We start from the raw sequence: 25,220 nt of genomic DNA on the forward strand, positions 1-25,220 counted from the left end.
TAGAAATGAGTTACTGTGTGGCCGGTGTGTCATCATCCACCTGTTATCTGTTACTGCTTGTACAGTAATCATACCCATTCTGAACACTGTCTGTGGGCTACAGCTCTCCATCTCAGTGCAACGTGGACGCTGTAGCATCCTGTAACTCAACACTCCACTGCAGAGCTTTCATTTCTCAATGCCAGACCTGCATCGCCACAGCAACACTGGCTCTGGGATTGGCTAAGGTTGCCCTGACACATGATTTGCTTTCATATTCATAAGCAAAATTATGTAAATTGAACAGGTGTGACATACACTTCATAAAGCTTAAACAATAATTGGCAACTACTGTATTCTGATACTCAAATAATTGTTAAAGCCCATTTTCAAGCATAAATTCCAAATAATTTAATGATGTAAATGTGAATATGTTATGCTTTACATCATAGTTAACTGAATATCTCTGGGTTTTGGACTGTCACTTGAAAAAAATGACATCACCTTAGGAAATTATGATGGACATTTTCACTATTTTCTGATGTTTTATAGAACATGAGATTAATTGATTAATTAGGAAGATAATCGCTAGATAAATTGACAATGAAAATACTTGTTAGTTGCAGCCCAACTTTCATATTATGGTCTTAGATATAAATAACATTGAAAAAATATCTATGGGAACCAACATGATTATTAATTTGAACGTATGATTCTCAAATTAACTAAAATCACTTGGTATTTCTCCCTTACAACTAAAATTGCTCTCCCTCCCAGTAAAAGCAAACCTTCACACATTATAATGTAATGAAATATATGGTGGTGGTAATAACATGCCTTTAATCATGCTTGCCTTAAATTTAGAGTAACTTGGAAGTTGCAGAAGTATTACATAAACATGGAAAGTGTTGCTAAAATGGGACACTAGTTAAATAATATAAGCTGTGGCAGAATGTCACTACACTTTTAATTTGGATTGTAAATGGTGAGCTAAAATTAGATCTGAGATGGGACTGGGTCCATTTCCAAACTGATTTGGGATGCATGATTATCTAAAAATGGTGTAATGCAGTACTGTAATACAGAGCTTTTTATAGCAGTTATGGTTATTTTATTTGTTTATTTAACAGAGACCATATAGATTCAAACAGTTACATGAAGAAAAGCAACAGATGTAATATATGTAGGGGGTCTACCTAAAGCTAATTTGCAGCACCTGTCCCAAATTTATCTGTTAGATAAGAGAAATGTAAAGACAAATTATTGATGCTAGAATGGCAAAAATGACGCAAAGGTCTGCACTGTAATGTACAGTGAAAAAGAGCTAACTGCAGTATCTACATGATAAAAACCCGCCTGTGACGTGTCTGAGACTTGCCAGAGAGCAGTGATGTGATAAGAAGGCACACATGGACCGCTAGATATGGAAGCTGCAGAGGATGCATAAAGCATATGAATCCAACCAAGGGTAATGCAATATGTAAATGAGAGAGCAGTTGTTAAAATGAATGTGCCTGCTGTTGTTTCTACAAAATTGCATGTGAAATGCACGAGACAAGACTCAGTGAAAACACATGCACACGCTATACTGTGAATGCCTGGGTTCTGTCTCAGGTTAAAAGCTACAGTAGAGAAGGGTAAAAAACTTGGATAAAAACAGCTATCCGTGGCACACATGTTGGCTCCAAAAGCCCCCCCCCCCATCTGTTGCTTAGTAACTCTGAAAAAGACTTTTTTAAATATACTCAGCATCACATAGTCTTAGGGTAGAGCATGGAGGTGGTGAGGTGTTGGAGGTTGAGCGGAAGGCAAACAGAGGGAGAGACTGGGAATGAATGCCAGGAGCCCTGGAAACTAAATGACTGCTGTTGCTGCTCGGACAGTGATTTATGGTGCAGCTTCACGGGTGTGGGGGGTGTAAGGAAGGAAAACAAGGATGGTTCCACATGAAGAGGGATATACTTGTAAACTGATTTTCATGGTAACTTTGTGTGTGAGTCTATGTACCGATATGTGTTTGTACGTAGTAGATAGTTTTACTTGACAGTAAAGTGAAGTGTTCTGTGCCTGCAGTCAGCAGGGTTTGACACCAGCAGCCTCCTCCCGTCCTGCCCTCCCACTGTCACCTTCATTAACAGTCTGCCAGGTGGAGACTTTCTCTCCTAAGTGTCCCACTGTAGCCTTGGATTTGCTGAGGTAAGTGATGAGCAGAGGCACAAAGAGCCTGTGGGAGGGAGCAGCTCTCCCTCCTGTGAAAAAAGCACTGATTACAGGTAACACATAGCAGCAACATAGACTGTTTACCACACTATAATACTAAGTATAAGTGCTGGGAGGTCTGGTCTGTTGCTGGCATCTGTAACTGTCATGATACAACATGGCTGCCTTTTAGTTTACCATTCAAAGGTAGACTTTTTTTAATGCCTCGTGCCGGCAACAGCAATGGCCGGACCATATAGTCTATGGGTGCATTATGTTTTGGGGTGGTCCGTCTCTCGTGAATGCAATATTTACAAAACGCCTGGAGGGAATTTTTTCAAATTCGGCACAAACGTCTACAGATGAACACATTCAAGAATGAACGGATTAGTTTTTGGTGGTCAAAGGTCAAGGTCACTGCAACCTCACAATACATTATTAATACTAATGCTATTAATACGCAAATTATGACAAAATTTGACAGAACTATCTAATAGGATTAATTGAGTGTGAATATCCAAAAAGGGCAATTGGCAACTTCACTGTGACATCATCATGTTCTGAAAAAAAAAAAAAAAAAAAAACTTTTCTGGCCATTATTCAACGCCATAACACATTTGGTCGAATTGGTGCCACTAATCTTGGGTGCCCACCTTGAAACTGTGATGATTGTATAGATCTTCTGTGCTGTCAGATTGAAAATGTGTGTGAAGCATCCATGTTTTAGAATTCTTCTTTGCAGAAACATCTACAAACTATATTTGAAGCACTGACTACTGTCATGGCTACAACTTTGTGTTGAATGAGCTTTATTGGCCAAGCATGTGAACAAACATTTTTTCTCTCAATGAACACACTAATATATACATATAGCAGTCTGATTCTGAAATCCTTACATTGTAGCCAGTTTTGTGAGTGCCGGCTGCAGGGCTCTTGTTTAATGCTGGTCAAATAAAAAAAAAAATGTTGTCCACATTAGTCACAAAAACAAGGGGAAATAGGGTCTATGTTGAAAAATACCAACGTTTGCTTTTAAGTTTAGCTACTGCCGTTTAACAACTTCTGTTAGGCTTTTGAAGATAAAGTACATTAAAAGTCACAATATAAATTAGTGAAAGCTCCTTATTTAAAATCAATATGCAGCTCTTGGGAGGTACAGAGGATCCAGACAGCATGAGAAAAAGACAAAGACTATAGAATAAGTAATAGACGAGTTATGGGATAAGCCCCTGGGTCTTAAGTCAAAACCCCTTTGGATCAACCTTCAACTAACACTCCTGGGGTATTACACATCTGCTGAATGACTTGGCTAAATCAATGCATGGAAATCCATGGATTTTTAGTACTTAGTGAAGGTCGACAGAGCATACATGCTTTTGGAAGTGATGACCTGCTTGATATTCCCACAGTTACACACATATTTTTAAATAATGAAAGGGATATATCAGAGAAACAGTTTGCATTCCATCATTGTTTTATCCACTTTGTTGTTAACATGGTCTTTTCTTTAGTGTATAAATGAATTAAGTTAAATCCTCAACATGTGACATCGTTTCTCTGCTAATCATGCATGTAGTCAACTGTGTTTGTATACAGTACAGTGCTGGAGGTGCTGCCATGCAGCCTTACATGTGTGGGCTGTGTAGGCTGTCACTGTGCATCTTATCACAGCAATCTCAGCGAAGAGAAAATAGAATATTACACCATCTGTGTATGCCTATATTTATGTAAGCAAGGCGTATAGAGTAACAATCTGCTGCTGTAAATATGCTGTATCCTGCTGCTTGTTGTACTTCTCAGTATCGTATTGTTTGGATTTTAAATAAAGTCAGATTTATACAGATAAGTGGTCACCAAATAAACTTTGTTGGAGGTGCTGGTGCTACAATTAAATGTAAAAAAAATATATAAGAAAAGCATCTGAATGGTCTGATTTGTGCCATAATCAAAGACAAAGACAGCGTATTCCTCTGAGTAAAAGTACAAATACAATGGTGTACTGTAGACAAAGCAGTAACAGTAGTAATTAGAAGTATGAAGCTTATATCACAACACTGATGTTATGGGTACTGACTGTGTATAGAAACTACCCTAAGCTAGAAAAACAAGGTTCATAGTAAAATCACTGTGCATCTGTGTTAAAGTAAGCTTTCTACTGTCAAAACATTAGAGTCTGAGTTGTCTATTTATGCACACTGTAATTACTGCCGATAAAAGATTGCTGGGTCATAGTCACAACCAACTGCATTATTCATACCACAAAGTAGTAAAGTGGAGGTTTTAGACAGAGCTTTACTGTAGCAGAATAAATATTGGGATATTGGCTTTGAAATTGAGTTAAGGCATGAATAATAATGGGACATTTTGACCTCTGTAGGCCTCTTAATGCTTGTCTCTTCTGGTCAATGATTAGCTGTATCATCTACAAAATAAGGATTATGTTTTCTGAATTGCATATACCCTGTACCCTCTTGTATCTTTGTTGTAAAAACAAAAACACTTCCCTAAAACTAAAAAACCCAAAGTTGACACAAAATACACCAGTTGTACTTTGACATTCTCAAGTGCTAATAGTCTGTGGTTTGGCCAATTAACAGTGAGCGGGCACACCAAACCACGGCAAGGCCAGTCAGCATGCATGTCACAAATAAAACACGAGAGGGGAGAGATCAGACAGTCCTGTGAAAGTCAGGAGTGTGCAAGCATTAGCGCCTGTGTGTCTCCACTGTATGTGCGTGCATCATAGAGTCCTTTGCCTTCTATTGCTATGCCTGAACTGTGTGATGCATTTCTTACATAAGAACACATAAACTTAAAAAGGCTGCTCCTCAACACATATATGTGCTTTAGCGAGCAACACACTCCTTCAGGAGCAGTCTTCTCGAGCCATGATGTGAAACAAGGCAACACTCTACCAACGTACACTAACAAGCCTGTTACATTGGCAGCCTGGCACTGGGATGTCTGAAGGTGGATACTGATAGATACTAGGGCTGCACGATTAATCTAATCGCAATCGCAATGTCACATTGCAATTACATAACAAAAAATTGTGTGATTTAAGTGAACAAAAAGGTGTGCTGTGTGCGTGACATGTCTCTGTGTGCACTGCAGTCTGCACGTTGTAATACCCTTCACTTTACCGACAGTATGAAGCCAACATGTCTTAAGAAGCTTAGTGTTTTTATTGTTCAATGTTACACCACTACATCGTCTTTGCTATCTCTTTTTACTCTCGATTTTCCCTCACACAGCCCTTCCGACACCGCTCACTCTCCCACACTGACGTCGCTCACTCAACGCACCTGTCATTCCTGCTCTCACTAATGCCTGATTTATGGTTCTGCGTTGAATCTACATTAAATCTGCCCTTTGAATTACGCTACCCCATGGTTGTATTAAGCACTACCCACATAACAACAAGATGTGACCAGTCAGTCTGTGTGTTGTGTATGGTCACGTGAGTAACAGAAGTGTAAAGTGATGCACATTTTTTTATTGTGTATTTCTTCTTATGCTCGTTTAACTTTGTATGTTCAAGTTGAGAAATACACATTTCAAAATGTTGGTATTTTGTGCATTTTATTATTTTGTGGTTATTTTTCTTTATCAAAATAACCTCTAGTTATTTTGCTTTTATATGATTTATATTTAAGAATATAGTGGCAAAATGCATTAAATACATTTTGCTGTGGCCACGCTCCCTGCGCATCTACAGTGATGTCTGCCCTGTTCAGCCAGATTTATCTCAAATGCTAGTTTTGTCAAAGTCACACCTGTGGTGTCTAATATATTCTATATAACTTTAAGATCAACATTTTGATTAATCATAGCACCCTCAATATTAGGCCAGTCAGTGTAATCAATAAGGATGAGTGGATGTGTGACCAACTGGACTTTGCAGTCCTCTGTCTTTTATAAGGTCTGTGTAGAGTTGTACTTTCTGCTTTCTTTATTTAGAATTTAGGTTTCATATCAAAAGTTTGCTATTTGAATAATTTTGCTATAATTTCTCCAAACTATTTACTACTGCATCTGTGATAACTGTCTTGGGTTTCAACATGCAGGAAGCATTTTTTCAAATTTATGTTGAACTGTGTGGTAATTATGCATCACCTTGGGGTTTGTTTTTACATTAAAGGTAGGGTTGGTAACATTTTCCAATATACACTTTTTAATATATTTACCTGCACCCACCGGCTGAAAAAGCTACAACTAAAAAGGCTTAAGACGCAGCAAGAGGACAAACAAGAATAAATATTGGAAACGCTTTCCAGCGATGGAGACAGCTGAAAGAGTTAAAAAGGGATGAAAACTGACGCTATGGTTGCCTTCTTTCTGCTGGACAGGTATGTGTTTTTTGGTTGTTTTTTGTGGGGGACTTGTTGTTTTCAGGAAATATCTAGCCAACGTAGCTTTAAATTAATGTAGCGTTAGTCATGTTAGCCCAATGCTAACAATAGCTTTCCTGTCGATCTAGGCTACTAGTAAGCTATACTAGCTAATGTATGTTTACATAATCTTATTTAACAAAACGCTAATTTGTGTAACGTTATATGGTCGCCAGGGTCTGAACATGTGTCATTTACATATTGGCTTTTCACAAATGTGCTGACGCAGGCTCTGCGTTTTTCTTTTTATTATTTTGTAGTTATGACAAGGATAATTCGACATCGACACCGTGGAAACACGGATCGATGAGACCATCTCTCCCTGCTGCGTCAACTATTGTTTCACAGTCTCTCTCCGACCGGTGAGTAATGTTAGGTCTATAGCTTGATGCAGACGTGAACTGTTCTTTGATGGGCAACACATACACAATGAGTTATAGCAATGATATTGGTACTAAATATTTGCACCAGATAATTGGTAACAGTACTGTTGTTCATTGTGGGTGTCTTTCTATATTCTTTCTCAAGGAAAATCCCTGCCAGAGTAGTTTGCCACAGCTAATGATACTGCCACATCCAACACTGGAGCCCTGGACAAAGTTTTGATTACCATATGATATTTATTATAATAAACACGTTTTACACCGCATTGGTCGTAATTATTTTGTGCAGCATACGGAGATGAGATATAATGTATATAATACAGTTAATTCCTCCTGGGAATAAAAAAGGGAAACTATGTAAATTGTGTAGTTATATGTAAAATGAAGGAGTTTTGATGATTTTAATCCAAGTCCTTCCTCTGCTCTGCTCTGAAGCAGACGCAGAGCGGCGCCTTGCTTTGAAGTGGTGCTCGTGCACATCTCTTTGGGGAGAGCCAAGGGGAGGGGTTAGACGAAGCCCAGAGGAGATGCTACTCTCAAATCTTGCTAGCTTCTCAATCTTCACAACCCTGCCTTTAACAGTAGCCTACATCAAATAGCCTACTGTATATGCAGAAAACTTAGGCAGCGGGTTAAAACCTGATACTGTTTAACTGCATTATAATGCTAAAAAAAACTATGCAATGAAAAAAATGATAAATTGCATATAGGAGTGGGTTAGTTGGTGGAGTGCATATGTGTGTAAGAGAGACAGAGAGAGAGAGAGAGAGAGAGAGAGAGAGAGAGAGAGAGAAAGAGAGAGAGAGAGAAGGAGAGATATTCTGCTGCACTGAGCAGATTTGCAGGGCCAAGGTCAAGGCCACAGCAGGCTTACTTCCTGCCAGAGGCAGAGGTAACCTGAACCAACAACTGCAACACAAGAGAGCACTCACAATCTCCAGCCTGGGTGTGAATTAAAAAAATGCTTGCCCTTATGCTGGTGTGAATGGTGATCTGTGAAAACATATGCAGGTTTCATGCATGCAAGAGAAAGTTTATGTTGTCTTTTAGTTTTAGGGAGGGCAATGCTTTTCTTCAGCTTTTTCAATACAGACCACATCCAGTTAAACGTTAAGTCCCTCGTCTGTGTGTAAAGTGGTAGCACAATTCAGAGTGATGCATCTTTCACAGTAAAATATGAACATACTTGGCAGAGAGTAAAAAAGACTAGAAGGGACAGAAAGGGAGATGACAGTTTTGCCTTGGGCTAGTAAGACACCAAATATAGTAATTATGACTTGGATATTGAAGTGAACACTATTAACAAGTCAGAATCTGGAAATTATGATAACTCTGATATGATATGAACGTGGCATGAGCCCAAACCAAAAGAAAACTACAGTATTTCAGTGAGGAAGGAAGAGAGACAGTGAAAATTTGAGACGTCTGCCAGTACAGGTGTCAGCCATCTCACTGATGGACTTCCTGACAACCTCAGCACACAGGACCGGGCTGTCTCAACTCTTTTTCTCACTCATGTGTAAGCTCCTTAGATACCTAGAAGTGTCCTCTCAAGATACAGCTGGATAAGACTAGTCACATTTCCAAGGCTGAGACTTGGAGGTGCCATTTCTCCTCCTGACAGCATCACACTCAGCTGCAAACAACCCCACTACATGTTGGAGATTAAAGTAAAGCCAGAACAACATCATCCACAAATAGCAGAGATGCCACCGTAATGTCACCCATCTCTCCACGTCTATTGAGCCCCCTTGTCAAGACTCCCCTGCCAATCTCAAATGTGTTTGACTAGCTTCTGGGAAAGCAAAAATAGCCGTCATCCTGTGTGATATGGAATGACTTGAGTATATGGAAAACAGCTTTGTAAATTCTCTCTAAATCCATAAAACACGTACTGTAGCGTAGATTAGAAAATTCTTAAATACACCACTGATCTAGCCTGACAAGCCAGACCCACATCAAGATGTTAGGTCTGGGAACTCACCATTGGCAGGGCTCAATCCGAGGGGCGGGATAAACGGTTGTCTTTCAAATTCCTTCTGCACGCAATAGGATAGCGCTACAACCAACCAGAGCAACGCTAGTTGATAGATTAAACTTTTGCTGTATCCGGTTGGCAAAACTCCGAACACATCTTCCTTTTTTAAGAATGACTTCAGTGCCGTTCTTTGTTCCTACAAGTCTTCCAGAGTCACGGCCAAAGCCAATTCGAAAGACCGGCAGCAGCCATCTTCTTTGTATTCAAGGAGCAGGGAATTCACGCGGAACCGTCGCAACTCTGCTGTCAATATGTTAAGCCCGCCCATCGTGTATAATGTCTATACACGATGTGATTGGCCCGATCAGAGTTTGGTTTTTCCAGCTCACGAGCCAACGGAGAGTTGCTAAACTGACCCTGGCAGCCGCTAGGGTGCATCTAGATTTCTAGGCTACCACTAGCCACTCTACCACAACTAGCAAAAAAAAAAGTACTGAAACGATAAGTTGTTTAATTGATCATAATTGATGACCAATTGATTGATCAATAATGATAATTTATTAATCATTTACACACGCTAAACATTTATTGATTCCAGCTTCACAAATAGTATGATTTGCTGTTTTTTTCACCTTGGTCTCTAGGAAATTGTGATTAGCATATTTCACCGTATTCTAGACTAAACAATTAATTGATTACCGGAATAGTTTGACATTTTGGGAAATATGCTATATTAGCTTCTTGCCGAGAGTTAGATAAATTACTAGGTAAATATATAGCTACAGCCAACATGGGGAAACTGCTAGCATAGCCCTGTTGAAAAATAATCAAATCTCACTAATTAACATGTTACAGTATATCTAGTTTGTTTAAAGTGACTATATGTAACTTTTAAATGTTTCTGAAACTGTGTAATGTTCCATTTGATGATCATAAATGACCTGTAAGAGCAAACGAGACTAACAGTGAAAAGAACGCTATTTTTATGTAGTTTTTATTACTGCCTCTGCCCGGGTCTGATTTTCCCCGCAAAGTCACAAAATGATTGCGGCACTAAGAGCGCACATTCTTACGGGTCACAGATTAACACTGGAAAAGTGTTAGTGAGTATGCAGGTAAAAGGTAGCAGGAGATTTCTTTATGTAGGCCTAATTGTATTTTTATTTTATTTTAGAAGTTATCTGCTGTAGTTATGGCTGATACTGGGGCAGGGCCATCACAGATAAGAAGGATATTAAACGAAGAACAACTAAAAGCTAAAAGGGAAAGCGAAAGACGACATGCGAAACCCGGGTTACACTCGGTCAGGCTTTCAACAGATGGAGACAATTACGGGATTGTAAATGATTCAAAAACAGTCCTCAGGTATGTAATATGTCTATTTCATTCATAAAATAACTTTAGATTGCGCGATGTGGTTGTCGCGATGTGGTTGTACATTAACAATCTCTTAATGCTTTTGCTCGTGACTGAGGTGGTGATAGCCCAGTGGATATGACACATGCCTTTGGTGTGGGACAACTGGGTTTGATTCCCACTGCGATATATCAGTGTGTCCCTGAGCAAGACACTTAACCCCGTATGTGCTGTGGGCCAGTCCTACATGTTGCCTGGCAACCTCAAGGTGACAACAAGACAGCTGTTTCCACTCCTTCGCTCTGCTAAGCGGCGGCCGGCTGTTAGCTTCATATTCACCCTACAGAGTGGTATCGATCTTCTCAATCAATTCTCGCCAAGAAAGTGAGTACGTGTATTTTCCAAAATGTCCAACTATTCCTTAAATCAAAAAAAGAATCCAGGGATTAATACATAATGTAAATAGTTGCTCTTCCCTGCTGTGTTGTCCTTAGTGGAGGGTATCAGCTTCTTTATCATCATTGAGGTTATCAGCATAAAGTTTTGGAATGACAGGTTCCTGCTGAAATCATAAATGACCCCAGGTAAATTAGCGGGCCTTTTCAGTCAGGGATTTTGACTGTGGAGTGACTCACGCTGTTTGTTCCTGCCCTACGGAGGCACGCACAGCAACAGTCAGAAATACTTTAACCAAATGGCGCACTTCAGCGTAAAACTCCAGTCAGCTTGTCGCCTGCTCTCGTTGCCTCTTAGCAGAGATCTACAACAGTAACACAAACTGGCAGATTAGTCTCAACAGTTTAGAATTTGCCACAATAATGATAGCCTCAGCCTTCCTGCTATTTGGCCTTGGCAAGCAAGAGAAAGATTCATAAAATAAGCAATCTTATACAAACCAAAGCATATTTTTAAACTATTCGTATTAACTTTTTTTAATGTAAGCTTTGGGCAGTCCAAATTTCAAAACCCTAACATCAGTTGTCTATTGCTATTGTAGCCTTTATTATAAATTATCTTGTTATCTCTAATAAATGTTTGTAGCAGTTTCACACTAACAGTCCAAGGAGGACAACTTAATTAAATGACATGGCACAGGTCTATTACTAAAGAGATACAGTTTAGATCTGTCCCTTTTTTCCTGTGACAGTAGGTTACAGAAAACAGAGATATACGTTTGAGAGATACTGCCAAAACACAAGTTGTGTGTTCAAGTGTTTTAAAAAGAAGACGGGGCCTGTGTTTAGACAGGGGCATCCTGTGCTGGTAAAACAAGAAGAAACATGTCTCCAGATCACCACGCCTCACAGAACAAGAAAAAAGCCAGACATCCCATTATATTCGTTAAATTGTTCACAACTGTTCTCTGTTTACATGGTTTCATGATTAATGGAAACACCTGACACTCCAGTCAGTTTGTGTTTCAGGGATGTTGTATGTATACTTTGTTAACATAAGAAGAACAGTTTTCAAACATTTAGATATTAATCATTAGTACTGTAATAGCTACAGGTCTCAGGCTAATATCACAACAGATACAGATTACGGGTGATCCATCAGAAAAACCAAAGTGACTGATTTGGATATAGAATTAGGTACGTTTACACTTCACTTGAGAATTTCCATTTTACTTATCCTACTTCATATTTATACTCCACTAAATTTCAGAGTTAAATATACCTTTTACTCTGCTATGTTGATTTGGATTTATTCCTCATTACTCTGCATAGCAAGTTTTTTAAATAATATTAGTGTAACCGAGCGTTTCTTATATTGTATAGACTCACTGTTTAACTCTAAAATGAAGACACGGGCTTCCAATGCCGGAACCAAGACGGCACTGCACGTCTCACTTTATTCTTTTTGTTCAACACAGTCAAACGTCAGAAAGTATAACCCTTTCTCCACTTCCCTTTTTCCCTTCAAAATAAAAGCTCTATATTTACTACAACTTCCTCCTAAGCCTCAACTGAGAGGTTACACAATAAAATACCTTACATTAGTATTGTTATAAATCAAACAACCTAGCAGTTCAGTCAGGAACACTCTCTCATCATAGATTTAACCATGTATTGCAACAAATGGAAATACAGTTCTGCTTGGCGCTGATGGCTCCGCTCTTGATAATGCTCCCTGGATCAGCCAAGCAGCATGCCAAGCTGAAACAGGGAGCACAATGCAGAAACCCCCCTGGGTAAAAAAACAGTGAGCCAAAAGAAAGACAATGAAAACCATTTTAAACTTTGAGTCATGTTAGGACTCTGAACTAGGAAGGTGGAGGCTGGAGTGGTGGAGGCGAAGCGTTGCCAGCAGCAGCAGTGAGTGAAGCAGCGTCAGTGTAGCAGGGACCAGTGAGGAGGGAGTCATATGTAAAAGGATAGCCTAAATGTGAGAATGGCTGTGATTGGTGTGTGTCTGATAGGAATGATAATTCAATCAGCGGGCGTATGACTTCCGTGTCCTGCATGAACTAACGCTAAGCTTAACTATATAAAATATTTAAAATTACAGTACTACCAATTTGACCAGCAGCAACATTAAAATATGACAGGTTTACAGATTATATTACATATTACAGGTCTGTCAGGTTAATTCTTCAGTAATAACAATAACATATTATAATATATATAATATAAAACTGACCATTCTGCTACATGAGTACTTTTACTTGTTATACTTAAACTCACATTTTGCATATGAAACTTACTGTTCGATACGCTAACAATTTAGTATTGCACTTCATCATTTATTCCCCAGTATAGTCTGGATCAACGACAGTTAATTTCCAGAATAATCGCCGGGACATCCAGCACTGCAGGATGTCCCTCGCCTTCCGCTCTCTGTGTGTAGCCATTGTCTAACTCCGTCCTCTTTGGGAAACAACAACAAACTTTGAGCTAGCAAGCTACACGCTGAAAATGGCTATATGAGTATTTTCATTTTTCTTATAAGTTTTGAAGAAAATGTACATCTTGCAATAAGCAGGGAACGATTGTAAAGCTTTACAAAAAAAAATATGCTCACGGCATTTACTATCTAACTGGATCTAGGACGTTTTGGGACCGACTGGCGGGGTTTGCTATGGACAAAATACAATATGGTTGTTCCCTCTAAATTATGCTACCCCATGGATGTATTAAGCTCACTAATAGTGTTTTGCAAATGTTTTATAAAGAAGGATGCATTTACGATGTTTTTTTAGATCTCAAGAATACACACAGAAACACTGAATGTAAGCATAACTTTTGTTTGTTGACAAGAGAACACCACAGGACACCTTTAAGTACAGGATATAAATGCTTCTTCCACTGCTGTCCACCAGGGAAAACCGTAGAAAGTTGGAGGAAATGTAGGTTCATAAACTCAATGGGCAAAGTTAGAAAAGAGTTAGAGAAGATGATGGGACGTAAGGAAAACAGAACAGAAAGTCAGGTCATTAATCTAAATGGCTTGTGCTCAGTGGGATGTCAACCCCAGGGAGCGGCCATTTCTTAGTGATGCCATCCTCCAAACTCCAAAAGATGACAAGATGTCATCGTGGACCCAAGTAACTAAGAGGGCAAATAACATTCACACATGGTCTGACATAGCAGCAGGACAGTCCTTGGTGAGACACAAACTTGGCTACAGTCAGTCAAAACTTTGATTCTGTTGGCAGTTTCTGTCTCGCAGGTGTCCTCTGTTCAAATACATCTTTCACTCTGTGTGTTGCCTAACCGATACCGCTGTGCAGCCTTGCGAATGTATAAACACGTGCATGCATGTGCACGTGAATGTGATGCATGTATGAGTCTACAGTATATGCTTGTCTAAGAGTGAGTCTGTTCCCCTAAAGGTAAGCCTGTGGGACCTACGACGTTTCCTATCACCCTACTGTCAGGCGCTGCTCAGCTGTTTCCCTGCATGGCTTCTTAACGGTCTGGGGAGCAATGTACCCTCCTGTCCCTCCTCAGTACACCAACACATCCCAGTGACCCAACCAGGGTTAAAGGTCAGCATGAAGCCTACAGCTAGCACTAAAGCGGTCACTCTGGAAAACTTTCCTTGTCTCCTCTGCTTCACTTTTACTTAGATACAAGTGTGAGTTCACAGAGTTTTGAAAAAATATTTCCCTGTGATATTTTTTTCACTTTTCTTTAAATTTTTTTTAATTATTTTTAAGAACATTTTCACATTCAATTTGGTTTTAGCTCTTTATGTGATTAGGTAGGTTAGGTAAATAAGGATTGGATGGATGTGGACATTCTTTTGTAGAGATTTCTCCAGTAGGATTAAGAAGATGCACCTGTGCATGGTGAATAACATACACTTTGTTTAATCATTGTGTAATATTTAAATACCACAGTGACTGCTTATATGTACTGTAACTTTTTAACCCATAATTAGTTAGTAAGCAGCATTTTGAATTTCAAGTGATGTGTTTAGTTCTCCCTGTTAATTTGCAATACTTCTATTTCAAATGTGTTCTATAGAGTCAAAATAAGTTTGAATTTAGAAGCAGCTTCAAATTCAAAATCAAGTGCATGTGCCTTAAAAAAGAGGTCCGACAGACAGAAAACACATCTCTGTACCAATGAGCTATAATGGCCAACACAGATTATGGGTACCATGAAAGTAAAAAAAAACAACATGAATCTATAAAAGGCCCAACTATGGATGGGCGATATGGATGAAATCATACATAACAGTACATGTAATTTTATGTCACAATACTAATACTGTATGTAGGGTTGGGCATTAAGAACCGGTTCTAAATTAGAACTTGTTCTAAAATTTGGATTCCTTTGGAATCATTAAGAAATAAAACTTTTGGTTCTGCTTATCGATTCCTAAACTACTAGGTTACACAGCGCAGCCACCGTCTCTCTCTCTTTCGCTCAGCGGCTCAACCACACATTTGCTACACACACAATATGCACTGATTAGCCTACTCATAACCATGGCATCATTCTCAACCCAGTCATATGTTTTTCCCCAAGAGGCAATAAATGTTCTTTTGCATTTTAACTTGTTTGTTTATACTAACTGCCATTTCATCTATGAAGTAAACAACCTTGCATGTGTCTGTCTCTGTGCGGTACGCTGTTTCAAATGTTTGTACAACATTTGATAGCAACAATTGAGATTTTTCAGTATGGACCAAAGTGGTCAACCAACCAACCTAACTGACATTGCCATCCATACAGCCACTGGCATTGCTAAAAATTAATATTGCCCACAATTATCTTATTCATCCAGAGACGTTAAAGGGATAGCTACCATGCTAAACGGTATAGTGAAATCTCTGACGATAGGCATATTTATATCGGTATACTGTATATCTTCATATCACACATTGTCCCAATCACCTACTGTCAAATGCTGTCCTCATTTGTGCAACTACTGACATTAATCACAGGACATTCAGTGTTTCCTCTAGGATTTTTAAACAAAGCCCTGCCGCTGGCCATCAGCCCGCTGTGATCCACTGCGCTTGGGTTTGCTCAAAAATTGAAACTCAAAGATGACTGCCAGGGAAAAAAACGACAGGGCTCCAGTAAGTTGTCCAGTTTGCTGTTTGTGTACAATCAAACTCAGGGCTCCAATATTTGAACTTGCATTTTTGAATCTTAATTTAAACAATTGAATTTGACTGTTTTATTTGAACTTTTCAACTTCAATTTTTAGATCTGAATTTGTGACCATTAAAAGAAATCTATTCAAATTCAGCGTTTGAAATTGCAAATCAAAACATTTCATATTTTGTTTTCAAAGAGCTGAATTTCGAACAAATAAATTCAGATACATAGTTTTCTAGGAAAAATATGTCAGTATTAAGTATTCAGTGGCTATTACAATTCAAATACTGTCTCTTATTTGCTTCCATACTTCATCAAATTCAGTGCCCCATATCGGGCAGCCGCTGCAAAATGTATATAATGGAAACTGATATATTTTCCAGTTCCTGAGTGCAGCCTCTTACCTAATAGATAGATAGATAGATAGATAGATTTTTATTGATCCCCAAAAAATGGGAAATTCCAGTGTTGCAGCAGCAAAATATCAATATCAGTATGTAGCTGTGTGAGAATGAAGACACTCCATATTTTCAGTTTAGCAAAGGATACTCTAGGTTACCAATCCATGTTACCGGTTAGAGACACAAGTGAGTGAAAGAGACACTACATCAAAGATGAGGCTGAGAATAAAACCCCATCCTGCGGTGGGATTAATCCTTCAACACCTGCGATTTGAAGCACACTCCTTTGATGTTGTTGGTTCAGCTGGAGAGAAAGAGACTTGATAGAGAGAGAGAGAGAGAGAGAGAGAGAGATAATAGACTCCTCATTTAACACAGAAGTGAATGCAAGTTGACAGACTGGTGCGGATAGCAAATCAACTCCTCTATAGCTCTTTAATGATATAACTCCAGTAAGGTTTACTGCTCCATCTCACTGACAAAGTACTGTATGAAAATGCTGACAGGCTATCTCATGATGTCTAGAAGCAGTAAATATATACAATCCAAAGCCAGCAGCAATTCATAAAGACACTAGTTGTTATTGAGCTTGTCTGGGATCGCTTAGTTTAAAAAAATAATGTCCTTGATCCAGACCGCCCGCGTTATTATGGATCTAATTCAATTCAATTTATTTTATTTGGATTGGTTGGGGTTAGGCATTGACCTCGAGTGGTTAAGGTTAGGATAGCCGATTGGTCAGGGGATAGGACCTGAACAAACTGGGTTACGTTACCTAGCGTAAGCATGGACGCCTGGCCAATGGTAGTGTGTGAATGCTATTGAAGGACGGGCTTTTCCTAGAAGTTGCGTGGGCTCCATAATAACACAGACCGTGTTGTACTGGACCATCCCCCACAACAGTTGGGAAGTCATTAATGTTTTTTTCTTCTTTTGTGCTATTGTTTCTGTGTAATGTTTAATCACGCTGCTCATTATTTATGCTTTCTGGTGTTTAATTAAAGATTTCATACATGTAGATGCATCCGCTCAAATTCCCCTGTGAATGTAGCCTTCGTTTCTATCAAAACAGTATGAGTGCAGCAAATACCACAGGAGATCAAGACAAACCGAAACCAGGCCAAACAGAGCCTGCAGGAAGACCCAAACAACATCTCTGTATCAGGATTATAGTTGAATCTCATTAGCGACAAAACAGAGACAAATCTATGTAACATTATGGTAATCATATTGTACTACTATAGCAACATACCAAAGCTAATACAATTAATCGATTAGTCAATTAAAGGAACATTAATCAGTAACAAATTTTTTTAAGCATAAATGCCAAAAAATGTACTGGTTTAAGCCTCTCAAATGTGAAAATTTGCTGATTTTCTAAGTCTTCTATTATAGTAAATTGAATACATTTGGATTATGGGTTGTTGTCTGGACAAAACTAGTGATACAAAGATGTCACTTGGGGCCCAGGGAAAATGTGATGATAGGTATTGTTGTCTGACATTTATGGATAAAACAATCAATTAGTCCATCTAAAAAATAATCGTCAGATGAATTAACAATAATAATTGTTAGTTGCAGCCCTAAAACACACTACCATAAACAACAATAATACAGCAACAATGGCAATACAACAATCTGGGCTACCACACAATGGACCAATATCATAAGGGACAGAGAGGAGATGGATGAGCCCGGGGCAGCCAGCTCTGCCACCGCAGGCCATTTACTCTGTCCAGCAAAAGGGAAGCTGAAAAGACTAAATCAGCACAACAGAAACCAAAGGGGAGGAAGAGGACAGATCCCGTCATTTTTACATAATTCAGATTATGTGAATTATTCCTGGACATCAGAGGACACACAAACACACAAAACAGGCCAGAGTCAAACAAAAGAGCAAGAGACATGTAAAGTTTAACAGTTGGAGCATGAATTCACTATGATAATACATCCCGGTTGCAACTTGAACATAAATAAGAGCTGAACAATTGTTTTCTTTATCAAAATCTGATGATTAATTTAGCGTAAAAAAAGCCCATCAGTTTCAAAGCCTTCAAATATTCAAATAACTTGTCTAACCACAATCCGCAACACAAAGATATTTCACTTATTCTCTCACAAGACAAGGACCAGAGCAAATTATCATTGGTCGAAAAATTTTAAAAATTGTCAATCTAGTAATCAATCAATCAACTAGTTGTTTCCACGCTCCACTTAATTAGGGCTGCAACAAACATTTGTTTACATTACAGATTTATCTGATGACTAAAAATGCCCATCGTAAAGAGTCCAATGTGACGTCTTCATATTGCACAACACAAATATATGCAAATTACAGTGATGTAAAACAGAGAAAAGCATAACATCCTCACAATTGAGAAGCTGGATCCAGAGAATCTTTGGCATTTTTCTTAATAAATGACTTAAACAATTAACCGATTATCAGTAATGTTGTGGATTAATTCTATGTCAGTAGTCCACAAATCAATTAATCGACCAGTTTAATGTTTACAGTATTTCATTTATCATCATTCTAATCATTCTAATGTTTTGGTAACGGTTTGCAAGAAAGTCAGTGAAGACAAATTATTTCCATGCACAGTAAAATCCATATTCTGGTAATATTATACTGTTTCTTTGCAAGGAAAATAAAAGGGTAACCACAATTTTAATTATCATAAATGTGTATCATAAATGTCTAACAACAGATAGATGATTCATTTTGTCTACTGTCCTTCTGCTCATGTTAAACCTTAGTGCATGTACCACGACCAGTCCCTCTCTCCAGTGCTTTGTTCTGAGCGGAGCATGGTGGGGGGTTGGGTATAAGAAACAGGGTGTGGCTTCACTGTACGCTGAACTCAGTCTCCATCCAATGCCAGTATATGCGCAGGAAAGCTGACCAAAATATTACAAACACGCATGTAGTAACCTACATCCAATCTCTGTCTTTGTCCATGCATGTCACCCTCTGTCAACCAACAGGCAGTAGATGTGCTGCTCAGTGGTTTTCCAAACAATTCCTAAGACCTGTAATAGCCTGAGATACATCCTATACATTCCCTTTAGTGACAGAGTGATAGGCTCTCTGGTTTCTCAGAGTTCAAACAGGCATAGCCTATCAGTTATACCAGCAATCCTGCTGTACAGCAATCTCTTCCTTAATAGGCTGCTGCTGTTATAAAACACAAGGTTACATGACATTATTGGGCTTCATAAACAGGAGTCAACGGGTTCTCTGTGCGTGCGTGCGTTCGTGTGTGTGTGTATGTATGTGTGTGTGTGTGTGTGTGTGTGTGTGTGTGTGTGTGTGTGTGTGTGCGTGTGTGCGTGTCTGTGGTAGCAATGAGCGCCTGACCTGCAGTCAACCCCACCAAGGATGTTATAGAACATATAGAATAATAAAAAGAAGAGCTGCTGATGTCTACATACTGCCAAAAACTGCTATCCAATATGTGAGTGAGTCTACAAGCCAGTACACAGAACTGGATGTTACTGTGAACAAGTGAGATTTGACAACATAACTGCTGAAATGAAATGTTATCAATTTTTTATCTGTAAGAGACTGAGTTAACCTCCAACAAACATTTCTGGTTGCTGAACATTAGATAAAACAGCACCACATTGAATATTGCTTACTAATATTTAAAAATAATCCAGTGCTGGATCATTTAAAAGCTGGGGCACATCACCACTCTTGTGCAATTCCATCAACTGAAAGCTACACCATTATTCAACTCACAGTCACCAGCTTAATTTCACAGTCAAAATAGCTTTGCTTTCCAAAGGTAGTTACATTTTGGAAATACACTACCTGCTTGGACTCAAAGCAATGCAGTGGCAGCTGCACTAATTAAATGAAAACGATTGTAATGACTTGATCAGTACAGGATTTTATTTATTGTTAGACTGGACTGTTGTAAGCCATATAATGGACCATGATGATCAACTGTAGGCATATATGTTACAAAATATTACCATCTGGTGGTAAAATGTAGTACTGCAAAACACTGCTGGTGGTCATACTTCAGATGGGTGACAAAGGTAAAAACCACAATAACTAGGTGGGGAAACATACCAAAGGCAGCTTCCATGCGGTTTGACTATAATTAAATTGTATAAATAATTTGCTATGGCCTTTACAATCACCAGATCTCAACCCAAATGAACACATACTGAAGATTTTGGACCAACATGTTAGACAATTTCTCAATGAGCAAAATGCCAACTCTCTCAATGAAACCACTGGTCACAGCAGAGATTAAATCCATATCTCTGAAATGTGAAAATCAATTTCTGAAAATGGCAAACAGGGCCCACAGTGGATCCCTGAGGAACGCTCTTTGTAACATCATCAATGTAAAAACAGGACAGGCACACAATACAATATTCAGTCAGGAGGAGGAATAATAGGTTAGAGTTACTGAGAGGCATTAGCCTTCCAATCTTTGACTTTCTATGGCTTTAGAAACATCAGATGAGAAAGAAATACAGTAAATTACAAAACAGACTGACAAACATCTAACAGCCTCTAAAGTTATCATTATTTTATGTGTATGTCAGTTAACGATTTTATGTTTGATTATAATTAGCTATATGTAAAGGATTTCCTTGTATAAGTACCTTTCATAAGAAAACCTTACAGCAGATAATAAACACCTTGACTTGTGGACACAGTTCATTCAGAAATGTCTGTGTGCTGCTCACATTCACAATCCTCTGCTTTTCGCTGTCAGTTGGATCCTCTCTTTGCCCCTCTAACGTTAACCTACATCCATAGTGGCCATGTCTGACAAGGTCACATTGAAGAAACATACTGAAGAAACACTGAATACGTTTCACTTATACCGGTATATGTGGTAATAATGTAAATAAGACAGTTAAGCAGGATACATACTCACAATTTGTTTGACATTAAGCAACGTCCAAAGATAAATAAGGATTATCAACACCTCAGTAGGCTCAACAGGCTAACGTTAGCTAACTTACCCAGACCATGTGTTTTGGGAAAATAGCAGAACAAAACCAGGATTATTTTTTTCTTATGGTGGTTGTGATTTTAAGTACCCTACTTGTTTTTTAGGCTTGCTGTTTTTTTAAAACATTAAACCATACGTACAAACAGCCATAGAATCCACCTCCTATGCTACTGAAATATAAAAGCTAACAAGTCAGACCCTCCATGGCCAGACCCAGACCCAGACCTGTCGTCCGATTCTCCGAATTTCAACAATTCCAACAGTTTTCAACAGCACTTAAATGCAGCAGAGCCGTTTGCGCGCCAAACGACAGCGTAGGCGCAGCACTGCAGTTTAAAAGATAAAGATAAGCAGACTAGCTGGAAAGTTAATAGCTAACAGTTTATCAAAAGAGAGGACTGTAAGTTAGTTATGTTTAGGAATAAGTCTGCCTGGTTTTCAAGCAGTGTGCCACAGGGATGTTACAACTTTTGGAGTAAGTAACCTATTATCAGGTCAATGTTTGACTTTATAGGTTTAATTGAGCTAGCTAAGCTAGTTATGAATCACCTGCTAAATAATGCTAATGTAAATGTATTTATTAATTAAACTAGCGGTCTAAAACGTTTAATAAGTTCAGTGGTTTTCAAAGTTGGATCAAGGGCCCCCAGGGATTCTTCAGGGAGTTCCAGGGGGTCCCCAGCCAAAAAGAAAATAATTTATTTTCACTATAATTCCATCCAAATGTAACACAATTACTGTATGTATGTATTTTTGTCATGAGTTTAATACACGTTCTGTAATAAAACATCTAACGTTAAAAGCAAAATCCTATTAGATGGGGACCCTATTACGAAAGCTTATCAAATGGTGGTCTGTGGTCTAATGTGTGTTTGTTTAGGGGTCCTTGACGTGAAAAAGTTTGGGAACCAATGGCTTTTATTAGTAGAGCTTTATGTGGTTGACGTTGGATGGTGATGGCATGTGGTTATGAGTCGCTCATCACTCACCTCACTTCTCTGCTGGGCATCCGATTTCATGTGACATAAAAATCGATTGATTGATTGAATTAGTTCACGTTGGACCTACATTGGCATTCCAAAACACACACTTTGTGGTAGTTTGATCTTGCTTTTTGTTCATAGTATATGTTTCTTGTAGGATTGGAGGGTGGAACCATTGCTGGTTGGAGAACAGCTGATTACCTTTTCAGTGAGGATGCTACTTGCCCTGATACTCTGAGGTGAGCGTGATGAAGAACTGGAAAGTTGCACATTTATCATCTAGCAGAACATTTGTAAGTCATTTTGCTATAATCCTCTACAAGCAATAATTTCTTTCTGTTTTTCAGGATATTTGAGAGCAAAGATTATCTTTGGAACAAGGTGGTGGTTTTTCACAGCTTGTTTCTGTCCGCGTGTGATAAGCGCCAGAGTGTAAAGTCTGTGTGCATTGGTCATTATGTGCTGCCTCCAGCCTCAGTACAGGACGGTGAGGACTAGTATATGTTTATTGACTTATTGTAAACCATACTACATCTCTCTTTGGTTGTTGTCAACTTGTGATAAAGGGTCATTACTTAAAGGTCCTATGACATGCTGCTTTTTGGATGCTTTTATATAGGCCTTAGTGATCCCCTAATACTGTATCTGAGGTCTCGTTCCCGAAATTCAGCCTTGGTGCAGAATTACAGCCACTAGAGCCAGTCCCACAATGAGCTTTCCTTAGGATATGCCATATCTGTGTCTGTAGCTTTAAATGCTATTGAGGAGGAGAGAGAAGGGGGGGGGGGGGGCAAGATGGAGGGTTGTGGCCTTGACCAATTGCCACTTTGCTTGTTTTCATGCCTTGATGTCTCTCTCTTTCTCATGGGTGGGCCAAATTCTCTGGGCGGGCAAAGCAGAGAAAGAGGAGGTAACCTTGCCCCTTCTGACCTCATAAGGTGGAGATTCCAGATCGGCTAGGGTGAGACGATTCGTCGATGTAGTCAACGTCATCGATTACGTAAATGCGTCGCCACAAATAATTTGCATCGACGCGTCACTAAATAAAATAAATAAATAAAACTCACATGCAAATTAATTACTGTAATGCGGAACTACTGATAGATATGCAGGTTCTAGGGACACCTAATCTGTAGCCCCGCCTTAGCTCTGAAGCTAGCCGAGCTCAGCCTAACCAGCCTTTAGATACAAATAATTAAAGTTAAATTAAAGGGAGAAGAGCTTGGATGTTAAACAAGAGCATATTCATTATTTTACCTACTGTTAAAAAAAGCAAATACAGGCTACTCTTTTTGCACTTGCTCTGTTTACTTTAAGTTGTTATTTTTGTATTCCTCCTGAAAGTGACTTTATTTTGTGGTTGGATTGATAGCCTACATCTAGCTTCAGGTTGCACTACAAATTTATTTAACAGTGCAGTGTTAAACAATTTTAATAAATAGAGATTTGAACCTTATTAAAATTTGTTTTGTGTAAATTGTTAATAATTGAGCAATGGGAAAATAATCGCTAATTGAAAAATTGATCGTTAGATTAATCGAAAAAATAATTGCTAGATTAATCGTTTCAAAAATAATCGTTTGGGACAGCCCTAAGATCAGCCCATCTGAGCTTTCATTTTCTCAAAGACAGAGCAGGATACCCAGGGCTCGGTTTACACCTCTTGCCATTTCTAGCCACTGGGGGACCATAGGCAGGCTGGGGGAACTCATAATAATGTTAAAAAACCTCATAAAGTGACATTTTCATGCCATGGGACCTTTAAGTCAAAACTGTTGGGATCCACTCTAACGATTGATTAATTTAAAAGAAAACCAATTTTATGAATTATAACTCATATAATGTTCCTCTTATTGTCATTTAAGAGGTGAGACAAGTGGTTGGGAGGTTGATTTGGGAGTGTGAAGATGAGCTGTCAGTTACTCAGGTAAGTACACCAGTTAAAATAATTTACACAAAGGCAAATCATGTCAGTCACTTTAGTTGGACTGCCTTCTGTTTGACAGGGTTTCCATAAGAGTTTTAGTTGCCAGACAGAAGACGAGCACAGTGAAGTCAGCAAAAGCGAGTATGTTAAGTTTCCACTGTAAATATTTAATATTGGATCTCAAGAATTTGTAAACTGTCTAGTGAATTAATGAAGTCCTTATTACTCTTTTTGGTAGTTCTGAACCATCTGAACCATCTGACACAGACTCATCAGAAAGTGAAGCCCCTCTGTGTGCTCACTATCCAGTTAGTAACATGCTCACAGGTAAAACTATCATTTATTGCCATTTACTGTATGTTCTTTGAGGAAATGTCTTTGCTGTTTCTAATAAGATAATAATAGATAATTGACCTGTAATGAAGGCCGTGTGCAATCAATATTTGGATTATGTGACAATCTGAAACATCTGTTGGAAGACGTTTCCTCTATGTTGTTGAGTGTTAACATAACACCTTTTTTTCTGTTGACTTATTTACTACAGGGTACGTCAGCATAAATAACCTTCAGAAATATTCAGTTGATCTGTGTGATTTCCGTCCCGGATGTTTTCAATGCTCCAACTGTAAAGCCCACTGCTGCCTGCCGCACACATAAGCAAACATGCACTCAGAGAAAAGCATGTTAAAGAAGAACAAGTAGCAGTTGTGTCACAGTTGCAAGCTGTAGATAATGCACTTTCAAAATAGTTCTGTTTCATATTACTGTATGTTTGCATTGCCTAGCTGCACTTGTGTATGCGGTGTAGATGTATACACTGCCATAAAATAAATCAGTGTAACATGGCTAATGCCGATCTCCTTTTGTAATTGTATCCAACATTATTTCATTGTATCTACTAATTGTTTTACCCCTCTAACATAGTCCCTATTTTTTCATGTTGCCCAATAAAATGAACTGTCTATGAAAAAGGCAAATGGTACAAATGGGTCCACATTTGCAATTACAATTACATAACTTCTTACATCTGTGGAATTTGTGTTACAGTATAGTTTGTGAAGTACTATTTAGTTTGACAACAGAGGATAG

At 38.7% G+C, this 25,220-nt stretch overlaps 1 protein-coding gene and 2 long non-coding RNA genes across 4 annotated transcripts; 1 reads left to right on the forward strand and 2 right to left on the reverse strand.

The window, feature by feature from the left end:
* Positions 1 to 12,495: 12,495 nt before the first annotated feature.
* On the reverse strand, positions 12,496 to 15,802 carry LOC116034040. The gene is made up of 3 exons (XR_004100959.2): positions 15,792 to 15,802; positions 14,732 to 14,733; positions 12,496 to 12,769 (listed from the first exon to the last, which is right to left on the reverse strand). It is a non-coding gene; the product is annotated as an uncharacterized LOC116034040 (long non-coding RNA).
* Positions 15,803 to 16,344: 542 nt separating this feature from the next.
* On the reverse strand, positions 16,345 to 21,429 carry LOC116034039. Its single transcript, XR_004100958.1, has 3 exons — positions 21,232 to 21,429; positions 20,902 to 21,031; positions 16,345 to 16,561 (listed from the first exon to the last, which is right to left on the reverse strand). It is a non-coding gene; the product is annotated as an uncharacterized LOC116034039 (long non-coding RNA).
* Positions 20,823 to 24,981, forward strand: terb2 (telomere repeat binding bouquet formation protein 2). 2 transcript variants are annotated; one of them, XM_031276626.2, is made up of 8 exons: positions 20,823 to 20,840; positions 21,554 to 21,696; positions 22,362 to 22,443; positions 22,552 to 22,691; positions 24,070 to 24,131; positions 24,211 to 24,272; positions 24,370 to 24,458; positions 24,676 to 24,981. In XM_031276626.2, the coding sequence occupies exons 2-8, from the start codon at positions 21,633 to 21,635 to the stop codon at positions 24,786 to 24,788; spliced, it is 612 nt and encodes a 203-aa protein (XP_031132486.1). In that variant the 5' UTR covers positions 20,823 to 20,840; positions 21,554 to 21,632; the 3' UTR covers positions 24,789 to 24,981. The 2 variants fall into 2 exon arrangements, with proteins under 2 accessions (XP_031132486.1, XP_035855436.1); XM_035999543.1 differs by having other exon boundaries at positions 24,379 to 24,458.
* Positions 24,982 to 25,220: the final 239 nt, after the last annotated feature.

The sequence above is a fragment of the Sander lucioperca genome, chromosome 3 (assembly GCF_008315115.2).
Source record: "Sander lucioperca isolate FBNREF2018 chromosome 3, SLUC_FBN_1.2, whole genome shotgun sequence".
NCBI classification, from domain to species: Eukaryota; Metazoa; Chordata; class Actinopteri; order Perciformes; family Percidae; genus Sander; species Sander lucioperca.